Here is a 26,776-nt window from a genome sequence, read left to right on the forward strand (position 1 = left end):
TATGGAGTGAAGAGTTGGAGGTACTCAAAAATGGAATGGATTGCCTTAAGCACTAGTGGGTTCCCTTTACTCAAAGTCTTGAAGTAAGGGCTAATGACTACTTACCAGGTATGTCATATGGGAGATCCTTTTTCTGATAAGGATCACACAAGGTGGTCTCTGAGAGCCCTTCTAACCCTGAACGTATGATTTATACCACCTAGTATACCCACTGTGCAATAACAGAGGCTGAGTTGAAGGTGGGCTTGCATATCCTGGGCTTGCATAAAACTTTAGAATGGCCAAGGAGTGCTGCCTTTCATTGCACAATTCAATTATGCATTTTTAAAAAAGGGGTCTTGTTTTAGAAATGTACTCTATCGTTTCAAGTGTTTCATATTCAGACCAATATGGCAAATACCGAAACTATAAAAGCAATGGCCTGAGGTAACAATATTATGATAGTTGGGCTCAAATTTCACTTTTCTTCCTCCAGAAACTCCACTTAGGATGGGAGAAAATATCTCTGGATCAAATTCCCTTTTTTTGGCCCCTTTTCTCTCTCACGTTCTCTCATTCTCTCTCTCTCTGTCTCTTTCTCTCTCTCCTCCCTACATGAGGGCAAACCACTAACTGACCTATAATTCATTCACATACTCAGGTGAATTATCTCAGCTATACTAATAAATGAGAGCTTTGGGCAGTTTAGAAGATTGGGGGAGGAAGGAAGGGTTATTTAGAGGGAGATGTGCTTGTAGGAATCTGCCATCTGGGGTTCTAAATAAGCCATGGTCCACGTAAGTGTGGTTGACCTTTGGGAGATCAGCAAGGGTAGAATGGAGCATAGAAAGGGCATTGAAGACAAACTTCCCTCCCCACTTTCCCATATTGCTTGGGGTCATGTGTGTATTGGTTCTGATTGGGCTTTTGCAACAACTTGCTGTCACCATCATTTATAAAAAGTTTATTGGGTACCTAACAAGGTGCAGGGTACATGGGGCACCTAAAAATCTAGAATTCGAAGAAGCTTCTGTTGCACTCTGGAGTCCAGAGGTACTACCTCATTTGGATAAAATATATGTGTAGACTTTATCCAAAAGACATATGTACATTTCCCCTCCCCCACCCTACCTCCCACACATACACAGGCTTGCACACTGCGCTCCCAAATCATACAACTGGCCCACTCATTCCTTGGTAGATACATACAATATTCTCAGTGCTAGCAGGTAAACTCCTTTTATAGGAATGATAGTCCCAAGGACCCTATGCCCAGGGCAGGGCAAATAACTTTCCCTATGAGGGAATGATTCAGGGCAGGGCATTGGGGCATCCTGTCATCCCCTGCCTTTTTGGAGAGTGTCAATTGTCTTGAGCCACCTCTTGTCCTGCCCTCAAGCCTAGAACCTCCAGCGATAGGCCTATGACCTCCAGGAAGAGAGACCAAGGAGACACCATAACCCAGTATCCCAGGCAGGGTAGAGATGGTAAGAGAGCCAAGAGGGACCACTCTTGGTGGTGGAGCTAGGTAGAGATGGTTTTCCCATCGCTGCCTACTATGAAAGGGGGTCATTGGGGAGCATTCTGTGATATAATTTCTCATGATACAGGACTCCCAGGATGCAATGTATTTGCCTCCCTAGCAATGTCAAGGCTGAAGATGGCCTTGCTCCCTCTCCCCAATCCCACAATCTTGCCAGATTTTATTTCCCTTCATTAGATTAGACTTTGCCCTTAATTTCATTTTGGGTTCCCATAATGCCTCTAAACCCTGGTTCCAAGGGTCCTGTGCCATTTGAGAGGAGACTGGTCCAGGGCAACTCTTATGGATGAACAAGAGTTAGGAAAAATTGCTGGTATCAACTATTTGTTGAGCACTAGCATCCCCAGAAAGGATGTCCCATGCTTCCTTTCAGATTCTGCTCTTAGAGCTGCCATGGTCCCAACTCTATTTTCCTCCAAATTCCTAAGGCACCCCATTCCCTTCTGCCTAGCCCCTGGGCCCATTTATGTGGTGACTTTTCACATCAGGCAGAAGGGACTTCAGTCTGTTGCTCAGTGAGGATGAAACTCTCAGTATACCTCACCCCTTCTGAAGCAGCTCTGTTAGGGGGAGATCCAAACTTCCACTTGGTAGCTGGGAAATTCCTAGAGAGAGACCTCCAACACTTTCCTTTTTCTAGGCAATGCTGCCCAAGAGGTCGGATGCCTCCCTTCCTTATTTCCATTTTCTGTTCAACCCCAGGTGTTAAATTGGGCTCAAAAGCCACTGAGATCCTTGGCAGGACCCTGACAGCCTGTCCACGGATGGTTCAGAGGCTCCACCCCAAGAAAAAAAAATTCCTCCAACTCATCAACCAAAGGATTACCAAGGCTCTCTGGCCCTTATTTGGAGAGAACCTTCAAATCTCTCCTCATAAAGGACCCCAAATGACACAGAAGGCAAGGCAGAGTGGGCAGGGTAGACTCCCACTGGCACAGAGGGCCTGAAAGACAGTGTGGCAAAGCTGGGATGGTAGAGCAGAAGGAAGAGAAGGGTTGAAGGAACTTCATTCTCAGGAAGGTGCCCACCATTTGGAAGTTATATTTCTCGCCTGAGATCTCAGTTAGGATTCCATGCTGTAGGGGATGGGGGTGGGGATCACCTTCCCCAAACCCATCCTCCATAGGACCTCTGACTCTTGGCACTCAGTATACACACAGATCAGGGAATTTCATCTCATAGACGGGGATGGAATGGTTCTGTGGCTGGCCGTAGGCTGCTGTGATGGTACCAGATGGGCTTGGGGGAGGTCTAAAGACAGCAAGAAGAGATTGAAGGGAAAAGTCATGAAAGGTTGTAAACAGGTTAAGCTAGAATCATTCTTCTACTAGGGTAAATGTGGAGAAGACTCAGATCCCCAGTCACAGAGGCCAAATCCATGAAGGTCAAGCCTTCCTGATATATAAATTCAATTGAGGCCTCTAATCAGAGAAAGGACTTGGGATCTAGGGAAAAGCAAACTAACTCTGAAGTCCGGGTTTAAATTCTGCCTCTGACGCTTACCTGTATGGCTGTGGGCAAGTAGTGCCTACTACTTCTCTCCTTGGGCCTCAGTTTCCCCATCTATAAAATGAGTGGGTGGACTAGATGGTTCCTGAGGCTTCTTCTAACTTTAGCTCTATGATCCTATAATCTCACGGGCAACCTTGTTTTCAACCTGTGTTCCAGGACTTTTGATTTAAAGCCAAATTCACTGTGAAGGCCACAGTCACAGAGACATTCTGGGTTCTTTTCCTGAAACCATCTCCTAATTCACCGACATCTTTCCTTCCCCCAGTCAAATAGTCTAGATTAAGGCCCCCAGTTCTAGATTATAAAAAGGATTAAGTTCTAGGCCTTCCAGAGAACAGAAGCAACAAGTGATGATCCCAGAAGGAAGGGCCCTGTGAAAGATCAGAGGGCAAACTCCCCGGCCCGGCGCCACTTACCGGATGGTGATTTCGAAGATCTGGTTGAGTTTGCTCTGCAGCAGTGACGCCTGTAAACCAAAGAGATGGAAGGAAGGTGAGCTTGAGGGCCCTGACCAGATCACTTCATTACAGGTTCCTGTGGCCGGCTTAGGGCTAGAGGGCCAAGGGAGGGACATCAGGTTGTTTTTAGCTTTGATCTTGGATCCTGGTTGTGCTGTGATGAATGAAAAACGTTGGGAGACAGAGTTTCTGGGTAATTAATAGTCAGTTTATCAATTAGGCTAGCTAATAAATAAATTATTAGTGGTTTCTCTTGATAACCAAAGACAAAAGACATGGAGAGCCTGAAAGTTTTAAATAATGCTTGAGAGAAGATTTCCTTGACAACTGAAAATCAATTCTGATTGGTGGACATTTAATGAGGAGGTGGATTAGAAGTCTTCAGCTTCCCCTGCTGAGGATGTGGTTTGATCATGAGACTCAGCCACCTCCAGCAATCTGGACAGAGGACTCCTTCTCCATTCAGACCACTCGCATTGGCTTTCTCCTTCATGAGCTGGGTCACCTAAAATTCTAATGGACGGGTACAAGGCCAGGAGCTCATTTCCTCAGGGTAAGAACTTGCCTAGACTGGATTCTGTTTACACTCTAAACAGAAGTAAGGCCTCCTAGTTGGGTGGGGTCCAGCCCAAGACACAAGGGCATGTTCCCTGAGGGTTAGGGTTAATCTCAATCAGCCATGTCCTTCAGAGGCTGGCCTTCCACAGGAACTGGTCCTCAATGAAGAAACAGAGGAGAAAAAGCTTGAATCCTAATTTAATAATTGGTTATTAATATAATAGAAAAAATGATTTCTATCATAGCCTATAAGAGGTAGCAATCTGCTTGGGCTTTGGTCTGCACGAGGACATGGAGAAAGGCATACCACAGAGATCTTCGGTACCTACCTCCTTAAGAGCCAACTAGAGAGAAACAGCATGGTGTAGAGGATAGAGGGGCTGGTTTCAAAGTCAGGAAAACTTAGGCTTAAGTCCTGCCTCTGACATATACTGGCTGTGTGAGCCTGGGCAAGTCTCAGGGCCCCCAGGCAATTCTCTACCACTGTAAATTGTAGAGAAGTTATTTACATTCAGTGGTAGAGGGGATTTCCTCAATGGGAGATGCCTATACCAATGAAAATAGAGGGTCTGACCAGAAAAATTCTTTTAAAGGAGCCAATTAGGTCGTTCAAAGGCAACAGCATGCAATCATTGATCAAGAGAAAGAAGAATGGAGTCAATACAACTTAACAAGCATTTATTAAATGCCTACTGTGTGCCAGGCATTATGCTAGGTACTGGGGATATATAAAGAATGAAATAGTACCTGTCCTCAAGGAGTTTATTTTCTTGGGACTGACTGATCTTGTTCAGTGACCTAGGGAAAAACCTCTTCCCACTTTTCTGCCTCATTTCTTCTCTTTTTAAGGAAAATAGTAATCCTCTGCCTCCCAGGATGAGGATGAAAAAGACTGGGATAACATAGGGTTAAGAGAATATTGAATGAAAGAGGGGAATAGAAACACAAGATTTTTTGCATCTAATGTCTACCATTGTTTTTGTTATTGATGGCCCCTCAAATTTTGGCCACACCAGCTCATGAAGGCCATCTGCAGTGACATGAAGTGTTTCAATCTGCTTTGGGGAAAGGGTACCTATAGCCAGTGAAATCAGGAATGCATGAAGTAATGAAATGTAGATTGTTATTGTTAAAAAAAAATAAACTCCCTTCTCTCTTCTCCCTCTAAACTCCTTCCCACTGATTCCTATTCACCAAGTCACTTTTTTTTTCCTCTTCAAATCTTTCCCCTACGATCCCTGTTTCTAAGAAAACCAGCCTTGATTCCTAGATATTCCTGGCACAGTCAGCCCTGTCAATCATCATAGAACTTGGCATGTCAGTCATGTGCCTCCTAGAAGTGTCCATATTATTTCACCATGGCTGCCTTCTTGAGAGAGGGAACTATTGGTCAAGTCTTCACCTTATAACTCCATATCCAAATTAACTGCCCCAAAAGACTGAACAATGACGGGGCTCTCTTGGTACTTTGGGGGATGGTACTCAACTTAAATACTTCAAGAGAGTTGTGATTTCATTACTGAGAGTATTCCTTTTAACAATGGAGTTCTCAATCCATCCATGCCTGCCTAAGGTCATACGTGTGCAATTCTTGGCAAGGGAGTAGTGTTTTATGTTCCTACGTGTCTGAAGACATTCTTTAGTCCACTGATACCAGATGATGATGAGTTACGAATACTAGAAAAAATACTAGTGTTGACCCATCCCTGATGGGTTAGCCTTTATTTCTATGGGGGATGGGGTTTGGGGAAAGGGCACAGGAGAAGCCCAGCAAGCTTCTGTTTGGTGTTACAGCTCAGTGCTGATCCTCAGGGCCAGACACCAATCTCCCCTTGGCTGCTACACTCACCCGGGCCCCACAATGGGCAGCAATCTCCTCAAAAGGTGCCTTCTGGAACTTCTCAACCACCTGCCGTCGCCGCTCACGCTCTTGTTCCTCCACTGCCACACTATCCACTGAAGTACAGAAAGCTTGTTAGTACCTGGGTAATGGCCAGCTAAGTGGCACCATGGTGCATAAAGCACTGGCCCTGAAGTCAGGAAGACTCATCTTCTTGAGTTCAAATGTGGCCTCAGACACTTACTGACTGGGTGAACCTGGGCAAGTCACTTAATCCTGTTTGCCTCAGTTTCCTCCTCTGTCAAATGAGATGGAGAAGGAAATGGCAACCCACTCTAGTATCTTTGCCAAGAAAACCTCAAATAGAGTCACGAAGCATTGGATATGACTGGAAAACAACTGAACTTGGTCAATGATTCACACCATAGTGAATCATGAAGTAGAAAGAACACTGAATTTGGATTTAGAGGATGAAAATTCCAATCCTGACTTTGCCATTAATGAGTTCTATCATTTTAGGTAAGTCATGGCTTCAGTTCAGTTTCTTCCTCTATAAAATGGGGACACTATATGGCATTTGCCCTGTCAACTTCAAATTGCTGTAATTCTCAAGTAGGAAAACATGTGAAATAAATTTGTAGAAAATCATGTGTTACAAAAAAGGCAAAGTACTATTATTATTATTACCTAGAAAATTCTGAGAGAATGAGATGGGGGGAAAGTAGGGAAACACCTAGAGCATGGGGCCCTGCACTAGGGCACAGCATGAGAACATCTGGAGGAAAGAGTAGAGGCAAAAGAAAAGGTACTGAAAAGGAGAGGAGAAAGGTCAAAAGAATAGAGCTCTAGTTCTGGTTCTGTCACTAACACATTGTATGACCTTAGGCAAATCACATGACTCCTTGGGCCTCAGTCTTTTTATCTATAAAATGAAGGGATGAAATACGTCCTTTCCATCCCAAATGTTCTATTAGTTTATGGTTTTATAATAGAATGCTAGAAATTAATGACACCTACTTTCCAGTTCTGCCCAGCACCAGCCCATAGTGTACAAACATAGGCAGGTTTCCGAGGAGCTACAATGGAAAGCCACCCACCATAACTGCTGGTAGATACTCCCTCATACACAAATATAGATCTGTATGCCTAAACCTCAACCCATTAAGTGTGAACAGAGCTCTCTGGGTTGACAGAGCTCACAAATGGCTTTTTAGATGTACAAATATTTGAATCCCACCATCATTGAGCTGTCTTGATGGAATGCTGCCATTGACATAGCGCCTACTTAGCATCCCCCTCTCCTGATCATGGATTTGACCTTTACATGTCACATGTGATACTCTGTGCACCACTCAGATGGTCATTTCACTCTCAAGAGTGAAGATATGTGCCCTAAGCTTCACCTTGCTATCTTTTAAAAGAAGGCTTTTGCCCATAAGGCTAGAGATTACTAGGTCCAGAAGGCTATGTTGAAATCAAGATGAACATTATTCTACTACCATTTCATTTCAATGGTCTGAAGATATATGGTCTGAAGATATTCACAATCTTATCTATGCTTTTCTGTAATATGTAAAAATACTCAAGCCTTCTAATATGACAGCAAGGCAATGGGTCTCATGGGACTTAGGTAATCTGTGGACCCAGAATCTGAGGAACAATGTATTAAGATCCAGGCTGGAGTCAACTCAAGACAAACTGAGGATTAGCCATGACCTATATGAGGTTAAAGTCTAAATCCAGGATTAGCGTAAAGAAATTGTTTCTTATAACAGTTCTTTCCTGTTGTCTTTTTTGATTCATTCTGATTTCTCAATCTCCTTTCTTTCTTTCTTTCTTTTTTTATATTCCTCCTACTTCCTTCCTCCTGTTTTTTTTTCTTTTACAAGATGACTTCCTGCTTTGTGATAGATATATGGATACAGGATCAACTCTGTCTACATCTGATGATGATAATGGGCGGGCAGCTTTAATCCTCCTTCCATCCTGACTAGTTGGCCATCAGTCAAGGAAGTAGTTTTCCATGTCTGTATTTATATTCCTTGCTCTTAATTTTTTTTAAATAGGGAAGTTAATCCTATAGTTATTTTTATTTTTTTTTCTGAGAGCCAAATGTAAATTTAAATTGTCTTTTCTGGATATGCAGTCCCCACTGTTTTGTTATTTCCTGTGAGTCACTGACCCTCAAAAAAAAAGAAGTGCCCTCCTCTTGATCTATGATAATGGCATTTGGCTCCCCATTAAAAGGATACATCGGTGGTAAAGGATTTGCCATCAATTCTCTTGACCTATCCTCTTTGCCACCATATAGCAGAAACCCTGATGACAGGATTAAGGGCTGGCCAGGCAAACTCTCCTACATGACTCAAGGTGAACAGTATAACTCATTTATTCCTACAGCGACTATATTTTCTGAATCAAAAATCTGACAAAGGACATTCATTAGGAAGCCTTGATGAAACAGCACTTTTAAACACCATATTATTAATTATAAAGACCAAACTAACCCTCAGTGAAGAGAGGAAAAAACACACTTGCCTCCCTTCTTTGCACAAGTTGGGGACTATGGGTGTGGAACATTACATATGTTATTGGAATCAGTTGGTATATTTGTTAGTTTTGTTTAATTATTTCCCCATAAACACACTTTTAAAAAATTCTTTGTAACAAGGTATGACTCTATGAGTAGGAGAAGGGAAAGGAATGTATTTGGCAATGAAGGTGATAGAAAGAAAGAAGAAAAGAAAAAAAACACTTTTGTATTCTTGAAATTGGAACTATATTGGAAAAATCTAAGACATTTGATCACCATATACACATCTCCCATTAGCTTCAGTTGTCCTAACTTACCAATGGCCTTCTTTAGGGTCTCATAGGTAATCTCCTCAGCGGGCACTCTCTGTAGAGAAAAGAGAAGACGTTTTTGAACCTTAACTTTCTTAGGAAAGGTGAAAGGAGGAAGGAGATGTCAAAGGACACAGAGGTCTTCCTGGCTTTGAAATTCCCTAATATCCTCATCTACCTAAGTCCCAGGCTAGAAAATTAAAAGTCACTTAATTTGCCAGGAGGGGGTCCCTATTATCAGAAACTGTTTTAGACTGGTGAGACACCTACCAGGGATCAGGTAGCCACATTGTATACAGAGTTAGCCAGCTGTTTACACACAAAAAAGAAATTATCCTTTGACTCAGTAATACCAATTCTAGGTCTGTATCACAAAGAGATCATAAAAATGGGAAAAGGACTCACATGTTCAAAAATATTTATAGCAGCTCTTTTTGTGGTAGCAAAGAATTAGAAATTGAGAGGATGCCCATCAATTGGGGAGTGGCTGAACAAGTTGTGGTATATAAATGTAATGGAATACTATTGTGTTATGAGAAATGATGGGCAGGCAGATCTCAGAAAAACCTGGAAAGACTCATATGAACTGATGCTGAGTGAAGTGAGTAGAACCAGGAGAACACAGAACACAGTAACAGCCACAATGTATGACCAACTATGACAGACTCATCTCTTCTTAGAAATGCAAGTATCTAAGACAACTCCAAAAGACTCATGATGGAAAATGCTATCCATATCCAGAAAAGAACTATGGAGTCTGAATACAGATCAAAGTATGCTATTTGCTCTTTTTCCTTTGTTTGTTTCTTCTTTCTCATGGTTTCTCCCATTAGTTCTAATTCTTGTTTACAACATGACTAATGTGTGGGGCAGCTAGGTGGCTCAGTGGATAGAGCACCGGCCCTGAAGTCAGGAGGACCTGAGTTCAAATCCAGCCTCAGACCAAACACTTGACACTTACTAGCTGTGTGACTCTGGGCAAGTCACTTAACCCCAAGTGCCTTAAAAAAAAATGACTAATGTGAAAATATGTTTAATAGCAATGCATATGTACAGCTTATATCAGCTTGCACACCATCTTGCAGAGGGTGGAGGGGCAGGAGGAGGAGAAAATTTAGAATTCAGAATTTTATGGAAGTGAATGCTGAAAACTAAAAATAAATTAATTAATAAAAATATCAGCCCTCAGGGAAAAAAAATTCAGAGGTTGGCTGGGGGGGAAGTTTGGTTAGACTTTGAACTTAGATCAGAAATTCCATTTCAGAAAGACCCCCAGAATCCTTCCTGCCAACAAAAAATCTGTCTTTTATACTCATTAGCAACCCAGTTTTATCAAACCTTATGTGAGGAGACCACTATATAATCAGTTTTAAAAATATTATTCTGTTTGAATGAGTTTAAGATAGTTAGAATGAAAAAAAAAAGGATTGGGTGCCTTGAAGAGACATATTGGCATGACTATCATTCTGAAAATTATAGGCTTAAGAAGTGATCCAAGTCTAATTGAACATTTATAAAGAATGTAGAAAGGAAGGAAGGATAAGAGATAAAGGATAAGAGACCTTCCCTATCGACTATTCCCCCATGTGGGTGGTCTCTCCCCATTAAAATGTAATAGCTCTTTCAGCCCTTAGTAACTTGGTTGCTAAGGTAACCTTTTCTGATTGAAAGGAAATCACTATGGGCTTTGATGTAGGATATATTCGGACAGAGAAAAGTGTGTGACATTTTCTTCATCTTCTGTTTCTGACCTAGAAAAGGAAAGATCAGGGAATGGGAAACAAGGGAATTGAGACCCAGATGCCCTTCAGTCAAAAGATTGTTAGTTTTGGAATTAGTGGTAAATTTATCATACATATTTACTTTGAGACTGACAGTAGCAATAATGGCCCACATGCCACACTTCAGGATTGGCTTAAAGCAAATGAAGGTAGGAGTCTAATACAAATTTATGAATCTTTCACTTCTCTTTGGTTTTCCTTTTAAGTTGACTTTTCATGGATATCTGTTTATGGAAGGTACTTATCACTGTGCAAGATACTGATGTTCTATTACCCTCCTTGACAGGGAAAAAAAAAGAAAAAGAGAGGAAGAGGAGTTGGGCCAAGCAAGTAGGGGAGGACCTGAGGTAAATTCTGCAAACTGATCAGAATCCCTATAGACTATGGTCTTAAATTATGTGCAGAACTGGTCTGAGAAGTTCAAAAAGATCAGACTACATGGCCTAAAATTGAGGAGACCAAAGGGTTGCCTAGGTTGGCCTAAGACCCTTAAACACTCAATTAATTAATAAGCATTTGTTATTGTTGTTGTTATTGTTATTGTGTCATGGTGCCTTGGTTCTTTGCAGAATCTGACACAGGGCAAAAGGAGTTGAATAGATAATAGCTCCAGGTCCTCATCTGTACAAATGGGGACTTGGACAAAATGACCTCTGAGGTCCCTTATAGCTCTAAACCTATAATCCTAAAGTGTGATTTTTTAAAAAATGAAATCCTAGAACAAATGATCTTTCAAATAGACTGCTAGATTGTAGGCAGGTACTATTACACTTTTATGGTTGCATACCTAGCATCTAGCACATTGCGTGGCACACGGAGGGTCCTGAATAAACATTCACTGACCTGAATCCAATTAGTAGCATACATTACTGATTTGATAATAGGGGTCAATAGGAAAACAGTGCCCACTTAACAGAAAGTTGTTTTCCATACATGAATGAATGAATAAAAAAAGATTTACTAAGCAAGCACTGTGCTACTAAGTAATATGGATTTAAGAGGACACAGAAATGAAGTCTGAGAGCAATGTTGAATGTGAAGAGAAAAGGGAAACTAGCTCCTTCTCCTGGTCAGGATGGTGTATGAGAAAAGAAAGGAGTTTACCTCTTCCTTCTCTGGGCTGTTCCTTGACTCTACCTCCACCTGAAGGGAAATGGTTTCACCAATGCTCTTCCTCTTGGACAAGCGATCTTCATCTGGAAAGGAAGGATTCCCAGAAACTCAGAACATCTAGAGGAAGCCATGAAAACTAAGCACTGAGATTCCCAGGACCTATTCTTTCTGTCCCCTTAAACCTTCACTGATTTACCAAAAAAAAAAAAAAAAAAAAGCTAATAGAGAAAATAGCCCAGCCAGGGAGCTCTCCAGAGTGACGCACAGATTTCAAAGTGTAATGGGAGTTTGTCGGAACTTGGGCTCTGCTCCAGATCTGCTGAGCCCATCTGGGATGGGTACTTAACTTTCCAGGGCTCAGATTTCCCTTCTGTTTAATGGAGAAAGGAAGCCCAGGAGATCTGGTTAAGACTTTGAAGTCATTAGAGATCTATAGGAAATCTCATCCTCTGACTGGGGAGGGGTTAGCAAATCTCAGTTGGCGTGAGATTTGTTAGCCATAGGCCAGGTTATTCCTTGAACACATTACCCCTAAAGATGCTAGACTGAGGGGTAAATGCCCAACATAGTCAGCAGTTGTCTCACTATGGATTTCCTCAGGTCTTTACCAGCTCTAGCTGTCACGATGGGCTGCCAAGGAGAACGATCTGTAGACCCAAGCCCTAGCTAGGAAAAGTGAGGGAGATAAGGATGGAAGTCCTTGTACTCCAATTCCTACCTGTCAGTTGAGGGATGTAAGGTGTGCAGAGCCTATCAGAATTGTAGCCACTGCCCCCTAGGACTTCACTGATCTTACTCTGACGGAAGAGGAGCTCAATCACCACTTGGTCTAGGCTCTGGGACAACCTGAAAGAAACAAATGGGAAAGAACAAAAGAAGGAAGAAGGCAGAATCATGAATAAATGGGAATGGCTGTACACTCCCACTGTGTCCTTCTGGTCCTCTCTATCCAAAGAAGGAAGTCAGTTCTTCTGAACTTTTGTGCTTTAGGCTACCTGTCTAGGATTCCATGAGCAGATGAGTAGCCCCCTGATGATCAATAAGGCATAAAAAACTAAGATGCTTCCCTTAAGCATCTCTAAGAGATGAAAGTAATATTACCCTGTGGCACCCTTTAGGCAATAACATCATCCTGTGGGCAAAGGGTCCACTGTGTAATGTCGATATGGTATATGGATAGTGTCTTGCCAAGAGTGATCTTTCCAGAGTTCACTCCCTTACGAGAATGGTCAATGTGCCTAAGACCATCTTGCGCACTCTGGTATGTAAAAGGATGGTTAGCCACCTGGTATTCAAGGCTTGTGTAAGAATAGGAGTCCAAGAAACTCAGCCTGGGACCCCTACACTGAAGTGTGTGTGTGTGTGTGTGTGTGTGTGTGTGTGTGTGTGTGTGTGTATGTGTGTGTGGAGGAGGAGGAGGAGGATGGAGTTATCCTACTATATTCTCCTTTCTGTCAGTTACCTGGGTATCTGGAAAGCTGACTGTTCTCTCTTGTACTCAGGACACCTTCTCCCATCTTAGTAAGTGCCTCTATCATCCCTGAATCCAACAGAGGTCACCTTCTCACCTGGGTCTCTCCACAAAGATGTCTTCTGGGAGCAAGTATGGTGCTTCCTTTTGCCTCGTCTCTATTACCTGGAATGTGAGAAGGAACCAATGAACAGAGCTGGGCCTAGGAAAGAGAATGAGCTCAGAAGAGACAGGTGAGATCAGGGGCTCTTGTTTCCGTTTTGCCATTTCCTATCCTCAAAAGAGTAGACTCTAAAGCATCAGTGTGAAATTCAGAGAAATGATGATGTTCCAAGCAGCCTAAGAAATATTAAGTGAGCTCTAGCATCATCAATGGCATTTCAGTTGCTGCAATATGTAATTCAGTGCTTAAATCCTAGAGGGCTACACTTTCTTCTTAGCCCTATCCCCTTCAACTATGAAAAAAAAATTATAATGGTCATTTAGCAACCAGTTGTATTATGACACAGTGAACTGTTAAGACACCTCTGGTATCACTAGGCAGTGACATATGATCCTGTGTTTGCTAATTCCTCTCTGCCAGTTTTTTACCATGGAACTGAAAGGTGGTTAGGTTACAGAGGATGGAGCATGGTAGGTATGAGTGTGTATGGATGCTTTACTAGACTATTCGTAATTAGCAAGGGGAATACACTACAATGATCTATTTATACGACCACGGATATTGAGCTTAGAGAGTATCTAATTCACCTATTCATTTTATTGATGTGAAAACCCAGATTTTAGCTGAAATGACATGCCCAAGGTCATACAGTATAGTAAGGAGAAATAGGATTGGAACTCAAGTCCTTTGACTCAAAATCTAGGGCTCTTTTTACTTCACTAAGCTGTTCCTCTCTTTTATTATTAGGAACTAGATTTATTCCTGGCAGAAATAATAGAAGAGGCCAAGTTCCAGCATAGTGATTCCTTAACAATTGTGCTTTCCCCAGGTAAATCTTTCCCACCTCTCTCAATCTAGGCAGGGAAAAGTACAAAATCTTTAGTCTAATATCACAGAAGATCTTTCATGATCTGGCTCTCCATCAGCCTTTCCAGTTATTTCATGTTACCTCCACTTCCTGGCCTCTCTGTTCCAATCAAACTCACTTACTAACGCTTCCCTCACATGACATTTCATCTCTCACCTCTGTACCTTTGCTAACATGGTGCCCCTCATTTGGAATAATCTCTTTCTTCATATCCACCCCTTGGCTCCATAAATTTCCTTCTGCTAGCACGGTTGGTATAGTGCTGGGTTTGGAGTCAGAAAACCCGAGTTCAGATATGGTCTCAGACACTTACTGGCTAGGTGACATGAGCAAGTCACTAAACTTCTCTGTCTGTCTCAGTTTCCTCAACTGTAAAATGGGGATAATAACATCACCAGGGTTGTTGTCAGGATCAAATAAGATAATATTTGTAAAGTGCTTAGCACGATGCCTGGCACATAGTAGGTGCTGTTATAAGTGCATATTATCTCTTCCCCCTTCTAGACACCACTCAGGTGCCACCGCTTAACACAAGGCCTTACCTGATTCCCCAGTTATTAAAGCTCTCTCCCTCTTATAAATTATTTTGTCTGCTTTTGTACATAATTTAGGTCTGTACATGTTCTTTCCCTGCCAAAGAACATCAGCTTCATGACAGCCAGAACTACTTCTGTGTTGCCTTTCTATTTCTTGGCTTCTGATACATAGTAGGTGCTTAATAAATGCTTGTAAAATTGTGTGTGATCCTGGGAGACTCACAATGCCAACGGTCTCCTGAGCTCTCAGAAGCATAAGGAAAGGGGCAGCTAGGTGGGTCAGTGGGTCAGTTACTGGCCCTGGAATCAGGAGGACCTGAGTTCAAATTCAGCCTCAGACACTTCCTAGCTGTGTGACCCTGGGCAAGTCACTTAACCTCATTGCCTCAAAAAAAAAAAGCATGAGGGAAAAGAAAAAAAGCATGAGGGAAAAGGAAAAAAGCTTAGCAAATCCTTAGACAAGGCTACCAACCTCATGGATGTGCTGGCAGAAAGCAGGCACAGCAGTAAGCTGACTGATGAGGTTCAAGTAGGCAGCTCCCAGAGCATAGAGGGCACAGCGGTTGTATGCAGGCAGATTTTCTTCATTGATATGGGCTATTTCCTATGTCAAAACAAAGAAAAATCCACAAGGGTATTTAATCCACATCTTCTACCAAATCCTCCAACCCACTATCCATTTTAACTTACCCTTTTCTGGAAAGTTTACTTTTCCCAGGATTCTCCCGTGAATCCTAACTAGCAATTTTTTATGCCGGGGACAAGCAGCACAAAATAAAATCTTGATTGACTAGTAAACGGGAAGGGAAGATCTTGGGATATTGCACCGCTGTGGTAAGCCAGAGACTCTAGGATATTATGAAGTTGGCAAACTATCTGTTAAACTCTATTGTTTCTATTTTTTACTATTTTACTGAAAGATTGCAAGTGTCTTCAGCACCCTCTATTTGTTACCCTGTGGCAAAGCCACAGCCACCCCATCCTAGTTTTAGCTCTGATTAAGTCCTTCCCACTTTACAGACTATAACTTGTAAGAGGATGGGAAGTTATGCTGTAGAGTATCCAAAACAAGGCAGGTGCATGAAGATTTCATCAATTTTTGGCAACAGGAGCAACCTCGTTTGACTAGAGCATCTTCAGGTCAGTAACTTCCCTACTTTTCAGTGTTGCCTGTGAGCTCCTTCCTACTCTTCTTTGTCCTTGACAGCCCTCTTCATCATCATCTTTCTTGCTATTCTTTATGCTACATGGACAACATTTATTCTATTAGATTGGACGCTGTCCAATTTATTTAAAAGGCCATCAGTCCCTTTGTAGGGACTATCCTCTTGTGGGGCTAAGACTCCCTCTTTAAACTAAGTTAGTGAGCCACTTATCAGAATAAGAACAACTAACTGAGGTGGGGAAAGACACCCCACCTCCACCCCTCACTGCCAATTCTGGCTTTGAAAGGTGCATAGATTTAGAAAATTGGAAGCTAACACCACTAGACTTTTTTCTTGTCTGAAATAGGAGCTTATCAGCAATGATAAGCTAGGTAGTCTCTTGTTCACATCTGAATTACTAAGGTTCAGCCACACTCGCTTGCAGAAAAGAGAGCATCATGGAAGGTTATCATGGAACACAAAATGCCACAGAGATCTGATTTTTATCTCATAGTGAGTGATAAGCCAGGCTAGCATGGGTGGATGATGGAGAAGTGGTTGTTTGGGGGATGCTATTAAGTGCAAGAGTAGATCCTAGATCTTTGCGTCTATGCGTTAAGTGGGCTTAAGGGACTCTTCCCATCCTATAGTTGTCTTGAGGGTTATACTCCAGGTCCAGGCTGGTTCAGGCAGTGTAAGTCATCCTCTCAAGGGAGTAAATTGGTTTTAGGGTCCCCTAGGATTCATAAATAACTCTGAAGAGTTCTAGGAGGCCCAGATTCATCCCCCTGGAGGGGGGCTTGGGACAAGGGCAGATGGACATGTGTATGTGTTGATGGATAAGGGTCTCTTGATAGCCCTTCACTAAAGAAACTTGCCCAGGTCTTGAAAAGGAAAATCCATGTATTTTTCTCAACTCACACCTCTAGAAGAGACTAATGGACCTTGGAATGCCTACAATTGTTCCACAGTTAAGGAGGTAACCCACTGGCAGCCTCTGTGGGGTGGCAAAACAAAGGTGAATGTTAAAACCATAGGCTGGTGGGGGGGACAGGAAGTGGAGACTCAACCTCCATAACATCTCTTGAATCCATTCTGTCTTCCCCACTCTCACAGCTACCATTCTACTCCAGGGCATCCTCATTTCTCACTTGGACTACTGCCACAGCCTCTTCATTGCTTCCCCGTATCCAGTCTCTTCCTTCTCTAACCACAGCTGCCAGAGTAGTATTCCTAAAGCACAGGTCTATGCCATTTTCCTGCTAAAGAAGCTCAGTGGCTCCCTCTAGGATCAAATACAAACTCCTGTTTGTCATCTGAAGTCCTATACAAACTGGCTCATTTCACATCACTCTCCCTGTGATGAGAAACATCATCTCAGACTTTTTATGCTCTAGCCAAACTGGCCTACCTCCTATCTCCAGGACAGGACTTGCAATCTCCCATTACCATGCCTTTGTATAGCCTGGAATGTGCTCTCTCTCTCCTCACCACCACCTTCAAGAATCTCTTCAAGATTGAGTTCAAGTATGCCCTCCAAGAGGCCTTTCCTGATTTTCCCAGTTGTTAATCCAGCCCCTTAGTGACCCCTCAGTCATTGAAATTAATCCTTTCATATATACTTTATATTTTACATTTACTTATCTATGTAAATGTTTCCTCCCAAGGGAATGCAAGCTCCTTGAGGGCAGGGATACTTCTCATTTTTATCTTCGTATTCCCAGTGCCAAGCACATATTAGGCACTTAATGAGTGCTTGTTTAAATGAACTGAATGCTCTTTTTGTCATGGAAACTCACTGGTGCTTTGCCCAAAGAGGTGCCCTCCCTGTCATCCCAATTCCAGACTTTGCAGGGCCCTTTCCCTCCCTGAGGCTCCTTACCAATATGGCCTCACCTGGACAGCCAGCACGAGGCGAATGAGGTCCACCACCACTTCCTCGTTGGCCAGCTCGATGCTGATGAGCGCCAGCATGCTATAGAGAGCTTCGTAGTGTTTCTGAACATTAGTCTCCTCCTTGCAGCTCATGTAGATGTGTCTGTAGAGCTGCTGAGAGTGCTGTGGGCAGGGCAATGAGGCACAAAGAGCAGGATGGGAGACTTTTGCCCTCAGCCTGAAGGGTGCCCTAATGTGATCTTTCAAGGTAGTCAGTGCTTCCAGGGGAAGGCAGCAAGAACACGTTCAAGGGAGTCAGTGCCCCCAAGAGAAGAGCTTGGGGCAGGCTCCACAACAAAGCAGACATGAGGTGGGTTATTCCCTCCTTTACCCCTGAGATGAATTCTAGGGAAGGACCAGAGGGCTGGCTCAGAGGGGGGTCCACCACAAGTGTCCTTCAGTCTGAAGCTCAGTGCTAAAGGCTAACCTCCTGCTAGGTTTCTCTTGAAAGTCACATAAGAAGGAAAAGCTGGCCATGTGAGTTAGGCACCTTTAAGAAGGTGACAAAAGTGAGGAGAAACCACAAGGGGTGATGGAGAGGGAGGAAGACAGGATTCTTGAGTAAGGAGAAAAGTCTACAGATGAACTTAGGGATCTGGAAGGTTGGGGAGGGAGAGGGGTCATTTATAGATACTGCCCTAAGACCTCACCTAGATTAGGAAGACAGATGTGGAGGTGGGGATGGGGAGGGGGGTACAACAGACTGAGGGGGGTACCGATTTGCATACCTTCTTCATGAACACGGTGTCTTGCCGTGAGCACTTGTCCACCTTCAGTTTTAGGACAGAGATGTCACTGAGGGTGCTGTGAAGACAGGAAGTCAGAGGTAGAGTACTACTTGGATGCTAGCTAGCTCATAAGTAACTGTCTTCCCATCTCCATTTTCTGAGTTCTAAAACCCTAGAGATTTCTACCTTAACTCCAGATATCATCTTCATTTGCGGTGGCTCTTTTTTTTTTTTTTAAATAATCATCCTTAGTCCCTGGGAGGACTCAGCATGGTAAAATGGATAGGGCACTGGACTGGGAGTCGGGAAGACCTGGGCTCAAGCCCTCAGACACTTTCTTTGTGACCCTGGGCAACTCACCTAATTTCTCTGTGCCTCAGTTTCTTTGCCTGTAAAATGAGAGGGTTAGACTTGGTGGCCTCTAAGGTCCCTTGAAACTCTAAATTTAAAGGCCAAGGTTATCCACTGCATCCTGTGCCATCGACAGTCATCTCGACCTTTGTCTTGCCACTGGACTTTGTTGACTGAAGAAAGGAATGAGGCTGAGGACTTTGTGCAGCTCTGCCTCCCTTATATCCAGTTCACACAAGTCAAGATATTACTCTCATGGTGCTGTTGGTCCGCTTCGAGAATGAAGGTCGAACAACAATATGATGATATGATTTAATGATCCTGGTTCTTAGGTTCAGAGGACATTTAGAGGGAACTTAGAGGACATCTAGTCCAGGGGTGGGGAACCTGCAGCCTTGCGGCCACATGGATTTGTTCTGGGAAGTCTGGATTCAGCCAAAGGGCCTCACTTGAGGACCTACAGGTCCACATGTGGCCTTGAGGCCCCAGGTTCCCCACCCCTGATTCTAGTCCATCCCGTTCATTGTCCAGACAAGAAAACCAAGGCCAGGGAGGTCCAGTGACCTGTTCAAAGTCACGTTGGCAGTAAGAAGCAAAACCAGGATTTGAACCAAGGTCCTCGGACTCCAAACCCAGTACTTCTAGCTGTCTCTATTTTCTTTGGCACTTTACTCCCCAGTCTCCATCTCTTTTCTCCCAGATTTATCTTCCATTCTCTTTGTTTATTGCATCCCAATGCTTTTCCACACTCGCCACCTGCTCTTTGTCCCTTCTGACTCCCTTAGACAAGGGAAGCTCTCCAACCTTGATTTTGCTCTTTCCTCCCAGGTCTCCAATATTTTAGTCTTTGCCCCTTTCCTTCAATACCCCAACCCCCCATCATCATGGCAATCTCTCTTGTTTTCCCTTTTTATCCACCCAGGTGGCCCAATCCCAGGGTCACTGACTATTCTTATCCCTAATTTAGACTATGCCCATGAAAAATGATCATGATGATGATGATGACAGTAATAATAATAATAGCCAGAATTTACATAGCACCTACTATGTGTGTCAGGCATTGTCTAAATGCTTTACAAATAGTTCATTTGATCTTTACAAACACCCTGGGAAGTAAGTGCTATTATTATAACCATTTTACAGTTGAGGAAATTGAGGTAAACAGAGTCTAAGTGACTTGTCCCAGGTCATACAGCTAAGTAAGTATAAGAGGGTGGATTTGAATTCAGGGCTGTCTTGACTCCAGGCCCACCACTCTATTCACTGCACCACCTTTCTGCTATGACATTCTATTGCCTTTACAGAGGTGTGTCCAGGCTTCCTCAGTGAGCAAGCCTCTTCAGATTTCATAGTTGTGTTCTACCACAGTGTGAAACCCATAGGATCAGGTGGCTAGGTACCCTCCTTAAAGACTCCTTAACCTTTCATTCCCAAAGGACATCCAATTAACCTGATGGTGGAGAATTTGTGGCGGTTGCCATGACGATCAATGAAGCTGATGAGGATCTCCAGGACAAAGAGGCGGATCTCAGCATCCTCCATGAGAGCAGCAGAAAGAAGCCGGTCCAGGAAGGAGCTAGGCAGGGCAGTCAGCATGTTGCTGCACTGGAAGCCGATGGATACCTGCCAGGAGGGCAAGGATGGTAAAGGTTAGGGAAACTTTCTTTTTTGGAAGAGGGGAAGGGAAGAGAAGGGAATAAACATGTATATAGTACCTACTAGGTACCAGACACTGTGCTAAGCACTTTTTACAAATATCTCATTTGACCTTCATAATAATCCTGGGAAGTAGGTGTTATTATTACCCCCATTTTATAGTTGAGGAAACTGAGGCAGACAGAGATTTATGAACTTGCCCAGCATCACATAGCTAGTCTGAGGAGGGATCTGAACTCAGGTCATCCCGACTCCAGGCCCAGCACTCTAACCAATGGAGTAGAATAAGCAATGGGGATTAAATCTAAAAACTCTTTTCCAAGTTTCCACCTACTCCCTGAGCTTGGGATGGGAGCAGAAGTGTGTCTCCTCCCATGCAGTGCTATGGTCCTCAACATTTTTGGCAGTTGGGTGGCACAGTGGATAGAGTGCCAAGCCTGGAGTTAGGAGGACCTGAGTTAGAATCTGACCTCAGACACTTGCTAGCTGTGTGACTCTGGGCAAGTCACTTAACCCTGTTTGTTTCAGTTCCTCATCTGTAAAATAAGCTGGAGAAGGAAACGGCGAACCACTATAGTATCTTTGCCAAGAAAACTGGATCATGAAGAGTTGGACACAACTGAACAATAACAATGCGGCTGGACAGTGGACATAAAAATACAATTGTTCCTGTCCTCAAGCTGCTTACGTTCTATCAGAAAGCAGTCAGTAGAGGCCTTCAAAGTCCCAAAGAGCTTGTTTCTGAAACAATAGGTTTAACAGGGAAGTTCTAAGGCAGGGCAGTGATGTTATGTAAATCGTGCTTACCAAAAAGCTATCTTGGTGGTTTGTGTGTAGAATGAATTGGAATGGGTCAAGATAATAAGAGCAAGTGTTCTAGTAATTCATTTGTGAGGTGACAGCTTTAGCAACAGAAAGGAAGGGGTGTATTTAAGAAATAAAGATAGGGGTTGGGAAGCTGAGTAGGAGACAGGCCAAAGGAAAGAGACAGATGTGACAGGGAGAGAGAAGCAGGGGCAAGGAGGGCAGGGGTTTCGGGGAAAATCAAAAGGCATAAAGGAAAGGCAAATATTATTTTTGAGCTCTTGGAAGAAAGATCTTTCTTACAATATTAGGAGAGAGACCTGGGTGGGGACAGGACAGACTTACCTGAAGAAGGGATTTCAGCAGCATGATCTGGGTCAGGCGGTTCCTGTTCTCCCTAAGAACCAGAGACACAAACACCAGAACACTGACTTAAGAGTAGTCACTGAATTTGGCAGCAATCTTTTCTGCCAGCCCTACTCCCACCCCCTAGAGCTTAGTTCTCAACAAAGGTCATCCAGCAGAGTTACAGCAGCGATGCCCAAATCAAGAGGTAGCCATGATCTTCCCAGACCTGAAGAAACTTCCTTTGATACCTCTTAGCAAAAGGTGAAAGGAGTGGGGTAGGGCGGAGAGCAAAGTGGCAGCTGTGTTGAATGAAGCCATGACAACCATGGGAGGCCCAAAATAGCTGAGTGATTCCAAAAGCAAGAAGAGAGAAGCAGAGGAAAAGAAAGAAAAGAGAGAGGGGAAGGACAGAAGGAAGGAAGGACAGAAGGATAGAAGGAAAGGAGGAAGGGAAGAAGGAAGAAGGAAAGAAAGAAGCAAGGAAGCAAGTAAGGAAGGAAGGGAGGGAGGAAAAAAGGAGGAAAGAGGGAGGAGGGAGGGAGAGAAAAAGGGAAGGAGGAAGGAAGAGAAAGATAACAAACAGTAGCTAAAGGACAGGTCAGAAGAGTGATCAGGAGAGGAGAATCTAGTCAAGAGAATTAGAAACTGAGGAGGGGTATACACTTGAGGGATGAAGGGAAGAGGTTTTGATGAACTCACCCAGTCTTTCCAGTCTCCATGGGGTGATGGAGAGAGGGCAATGGGACCTTGCTCATGATGAAAAGCATTACTTCAGAGCGTTGATAAGTAGGCAATGTGCTGGCAAAGGATCCTAGATGGGGATGGAGGGCAGAGAGGGTGAACCCTAGTTGGGCTATAAGGATGGTGGAGGCCTCACATGGCGAGGCTCTTCAACACAGAATATTGCTCAGCAATGTTGTGAAACTTTGAAGAACAAGCAAGAAAAACAATTCTTTGGAAGGGGTTAGAAACCTTACTCCCTTGAGGGAGGAAGGAATGTACTAGATGACTCTGAAGAGCTTTTTCCAACTCGAGATTCTCAAGTTATAACCACTGTAATTGTGTTTAATATCAGGGCTAAAGGTCTGGGGAGCAATGTTCTGCTTTAATTTCACTCCCACGTGTCTGACTGGCTGGAAACTCAGTGTTCAAGTGCTAATGTCACCCTCTCTTTTCTTCCTTTCCCTTCCTCCCTCCCCCCTTTCTTTCTCCCTTCTCACCTCTCCCTCCTACTGAAGCTGGAAGTCACTGTCAGTGTTCTCTCTCCCTCTCCCTTGAAATTAATTTGTATAACTTTGCATATCTGTTTACTTGTTCATAGGATCCCAGACTTGGAGCTAGAAGGACCTCAGACATCACTCAGTCCAACTCCCCTCATTTTACAGATAAAGAAATTGGGGTGCAGAGAGGCACGACCTCCCTAAAATACCTCACATTCATTTTGTATTTATGCTGCATGTACTTAGTAGATATGCATGCTGTCTCCCCTGGTAAGCAGGGATTGTTTCATTTTTGCCTAGAACCTGGAAGGCACTAAGTAATTGCTTGTTGATTGTCCAAGGATGTACACGGGGCAGGGGCGGGGGGTATGTGTTGTTTCCAAATAGAACATAAGCTACTTCAGGGCAGAGACTGTTCCAGTTTGGTCTATGCATTCTCCCAGTGTCTAGAATATGGCAGGTTCTTAATAAATTCTTGTTGTATTAAAATCAGGTATGGGGAGGGTGACTTTTTGTTTTCTTACTTCAAGTCCTGTTTAAGATCTATGCTAAGATAGTCTGTCTCTCTCTCTCTCTCTCTCTGTCTCTCTCACTGTCTCTCTCTCTCTCTCTGTCTGTCTGTCTCTCTCTCTGTGTCTATAGAAAACTTTCCAGGTGTTTATCATCATTACTCCAGAACAACAACAAAAAAGCTAGATTCATTAAACAAGCTGTGGAAGGTAAGGGCCTGCCCCTCGTCCCCCAACACAAAGTTTAGGAAGAATTAGGAAGGAGGTGAAGATTCCCTCTTGGAAGTCTCATCCTTCAGGAAGACATGGATCCCTGCCCCAGGGGCTCCCTTCCCCACCCCCAGGGGCCGGCCATCAGTCCCACACCAGTGGTCTTGATAACAGCCTCCTGAAACATTCTCTCCTCATGCTCCTTGATGATCTTGGGGCCAACGCTGATGGCTCCATCATAGCTGCCAGTCAGGGCATAGTCGATGCTGAGCCGTAGCTGTCTTAGCAAAGTATTGAACATCTCTAGGACTGTGGGACCTGAAGAAAGCAGTGAAAGAAGAAAAGAGTAATTAAGGCCTGGCATTCTTCTCTACCTTCACTTGCCCATAATACATCCCAGCCATTTCTTGTTCAGTCATTTTTCAGTTGTGTCTGACTCTTCATGACTCCATTTGGGGTTTTCTTGGCAGGAATAGTAGAGTGGCTTGCCATTTTCTTTTCCAGTTCATTTTACAGATAAAGAAACTGAGGCAAATGGGGTTAAGTGACTTGCCCAGTGAAGGGTATGACTTGCCCACAACTAGTGTCTGGGCTAGATTCGAACTCAGATCTTCCTGATTCCAGGACCAGTACTCTATCCACTATCCATAATGCAACCCAGTTATAGGTCACTAGTAAATGAATGTTCTTCCAAGCATCCTTAGGAGCAGAGGGTCACAGGCTTAAGAGCTAGAAGAGAACTAGCTCAAAGACCATCTAACGTTCTCTTTTTACAAATTAGGAAACTGAGTCCCAGGGAGAGATATGGAGTATAGTGTGAGGAAGAGCAAGGAGGTCAATTTAACTGGCTTGTTAGATGCATGTAAGGTAGTGGTATGTACTAAAACTAGAAAGATAGGATGGGGCCAGGGTCTGAAGAACTTTAAAGGCCCAACAGAGGAGTTATATATGATCTTAGGGGTAACAGGGAGCCATTGGGGTTTATTGAGTAGGGGAGTGACACGGTCAGATTCATACTTTAGGATTATCACTTTGATGGATGTGGGGAGGATGGATCAGAGTGGGGAGAGATTTTAAAGGAGATGAATTAAGAGGCTATTGAAATGATTCAGATGAGAAGTGATCAGTGCCTATTGGTCAGGTGAATAGAGAGAAAGTAACAGATATAACTGATAAGGAGATAGAAATGACAAGATGTGGCAGTCAGGGGCTGAGTGAGACTGAGGGGTCAACTTGGAGACCTTTTTAACCTTCTCTTTTGACCACAGGAATTAGAGGAAAGTATCTGGCCAAAGGAAGTTCTCTTCTATGCCTCCCCAAAAAAGGCTCTAAGTCCCAGCTGTCCTCTTTCCCTTGGCACTCCCCTTACCCACAGAGCCAGTAGCAGCAATGACAGCTGCTTCAGACAGGACCTCCACAATGCCCGCCCGGACGGTGGCTGCGCTGCGGCTGTTGGCATCCAGGTGACTCAGGAGCTGCTGGATCACGAGGTGGGAGTGCTGGGGCTGGGAGGAAGATAAGAGGGGATGGCATCAGCTCTGAGCCCAACTGCTGCCCACCTTCACTGGGCTAGGCTATTCCTGTAAGTCCTGGGGTCCTCATCCTCTAACTCAAGGGTTCTTAACCTTTTCTATGTCATTGACCTTCTTGGCAGTCTTGTTAATGCCTATGGCCAGCTTCTCAGAACAATTTTTTAAATAACTGAAGAAAATGATCTATTTGAGATAGAAGTTAGTTTAAATAAAGACGTCATTTTTTCCCATCCAAATTCACAGACCCCCTGAAATCTATCCACAGGTCCCCCAAGGAGGGTTTTGAGAACCCCTGCTCCTGAGATAGGTTACTCTTCCCTGAATAAGCTAAATTGAGGCACTGGGGGAACACAAGCTCCCAAGGCAAGTCAATGTCAGAGAGTGCAGACATTTTGAATTCCAGCCTCTCATTCATCCAAGTTAGTGCAACAAGTCAGTGACAAAGCCAAGTTATCGTGGCCACCCTATTTCTTTCTGGATACCTCAGCTTCATGTCATATCTCATCATCATCTTACATCTTAAAGTACCTAGCCCAAAGTCATTTTGCCATGGAAGATAGCTTAGTTTTCTAAGCCAAGCTAAGGGCCAGCACTACCACACGAGGCATCGTGCCCACCACCTCTACTCAGTCCTACTTCCTGCTGGCTATATGCAGTTTTGCTCTATGCCAAGGGAGCCACCATACCTGCACTGAATACATGATGATTTTAAAGCAACGGATGGCAAACACCTTGGGTTCCCAGAGAGAATGGTTATCTAGGTGACTGTGGAGGGAAAAAACATGGGAAAAACAAGAGTGTGATGCACTATGTGGTATCAGCTTCGTTTGGGGCAGAGAAATACCCTCCCCCTAACCCAAGAGGCCTAGCAGAATACAGTGATTCCCAACCCAATATACAGCTTTGTAGATATGCAAGCAAGGGCTTATGGGTAGAAGTATAAGAAGGAGATCAAGGGGGAAGTGGGAGCACTCTAAAACCTAGAGTGAGGTCATGAATTGGGGCCAGCAGACCACAGTGGTGGATTCAAGGAAGGGAGCTGGCTTTCTGCCTCCACCTGCCCTGTGATGACCCTGAGCTTCTATGACTTTTAGAACCACCCTTCCAAATTGGATGCCTTCCAAGATACTGGCTCCACTACCCAGACAATGCTTTTTCCCTCCCTTGGAGTAGGGAATTAAGTGGGACAGGGTAAGGGAACATGTACCAACAAGACCGAGTTAGAATGAAGCATCATAAGTCTATCCTGCCAGTAGCCTCTGGGTGGCCTAGACTACCCCCTAATCTCTTCTGATCACAGAGGGCAGAGCTGCAACTCCTCTTTCCTTTCATATAGGAAGGAAGGGATAAGGGGGAGTCTGAGGGGCCCGAGCATCTGAAAAAGTTAAGTGTCTTAACCTCTCTGTATCTCAATTTTCCCTACAGCTATGGAATTCGGGAAGAAACTCACATGAGTACAGGCTTGATGGCATTTTTGATGTTGCCATAGGCGGCCCTGCCCAGCAGTTCTCGGAGGCACCTCTCGGCCAGTTCTGCCGGGCTCTCCTTTTCTTTCTCTGTGGCCTGTAAGGGTGAGGGAGACCTGCTGTGGAAACACAGACAAAGTAGTTGTCAGGATGTAACTGAAAACCTGAGAAAAGATGTGGTTAGAAAAGATATGCAGCAGGTGATG

General features: G+C 43.8%; 1 protein-coding gene across 3 annotated transcripts in view; it reads right to left on the reverse strand.

The window, feature by feature from the left end:
* Positions 1-928: 928 nt before the first annotated feature.
* Positions 929-26,776, reverse strand: part of EFR3B (EFR3 homolog B) — a 117,411-nt gene continuing 91,563 nt past the window's right edge. For 2 of the 3 annotated variants that reach the window (XM_027850502.1, XM_027850500.1), the window contains 17 exons: positions 26,555-26,689; positions 25,791-25,869; positions 24,942-25,077; positions 23,729-23,890; positions 22,333-22,444; positions 21,631-21,682; positions 20,276-20,448; positions 18,475-18,550; positions 17,708-17,869; positions 15,139-15,270; positions 13,197-13,264; positions 12,347-12,474; positions 11,620-11,711; positions 8,741-8,789; positions 5,900-6,006; positions 3,451-3,500; positions 929-2,773 (listed from right to left, as the gene is read on the reverse strand). In XM_027850502.1, coding sequence (XP_027706303.1) covers positions 2,668-2,773; positions 3,451-3,500; positions 5,900-6,006; positions 8,741-8,789; positions 11,620-11,711; positions 12,347-12,474; positions 13,197-13,264; positions 15,139-15,270; positions 17,708-17,869; positions 18,475-18,550; positions 20,276-20,448; positions 21,631-21,682; positions 22,333-22,444; positions 23,729-23,890; positions 24,942-25,077; positions 25,791-25,869; positions 26,555-26,689 — 1,819 coding nt within the window. In that variant the 3' untranslated portion in view covers positions 929-2,667. The remainder of the gene's footprint in view (positions 2,774-3,450; positions 3,501-5,899; positions 6,007-8,740; positions 8,790-11,619; positions 11,712-12,346; positions 12,475-13,196; positions 13,265-15,138; positions 15,271-17,707; positions 17,870-18,474; positions 18,551-20,275; positions 20,449-21,630; positions 21,683-22,332; positions 22,445-23,728; positions 23,891-24,941; positions 25,078-25,790; positions 25,870-26,554; positions 26,690-26,776) is intronic. The other variant, XM_027850501.1, reaches the window with a different exon arrangement.

Source organism: Vombatus ursinus, unplaced genomic scaffold (assembly GCF_900497805.2).
Source record: "Vombatus ursinus unplaced genomic scaffold, bare-nosed wombat genome assembly UNPS02009062.1, whole genome shotgun sequence".
In the NCBI taxonomy this organism is placed as follows: Eukaryota; Metazoa; Chordata; class Mammalia; order Diprotodontia; family Vombatidae; genus Vombatus; species Vombatus ursinus.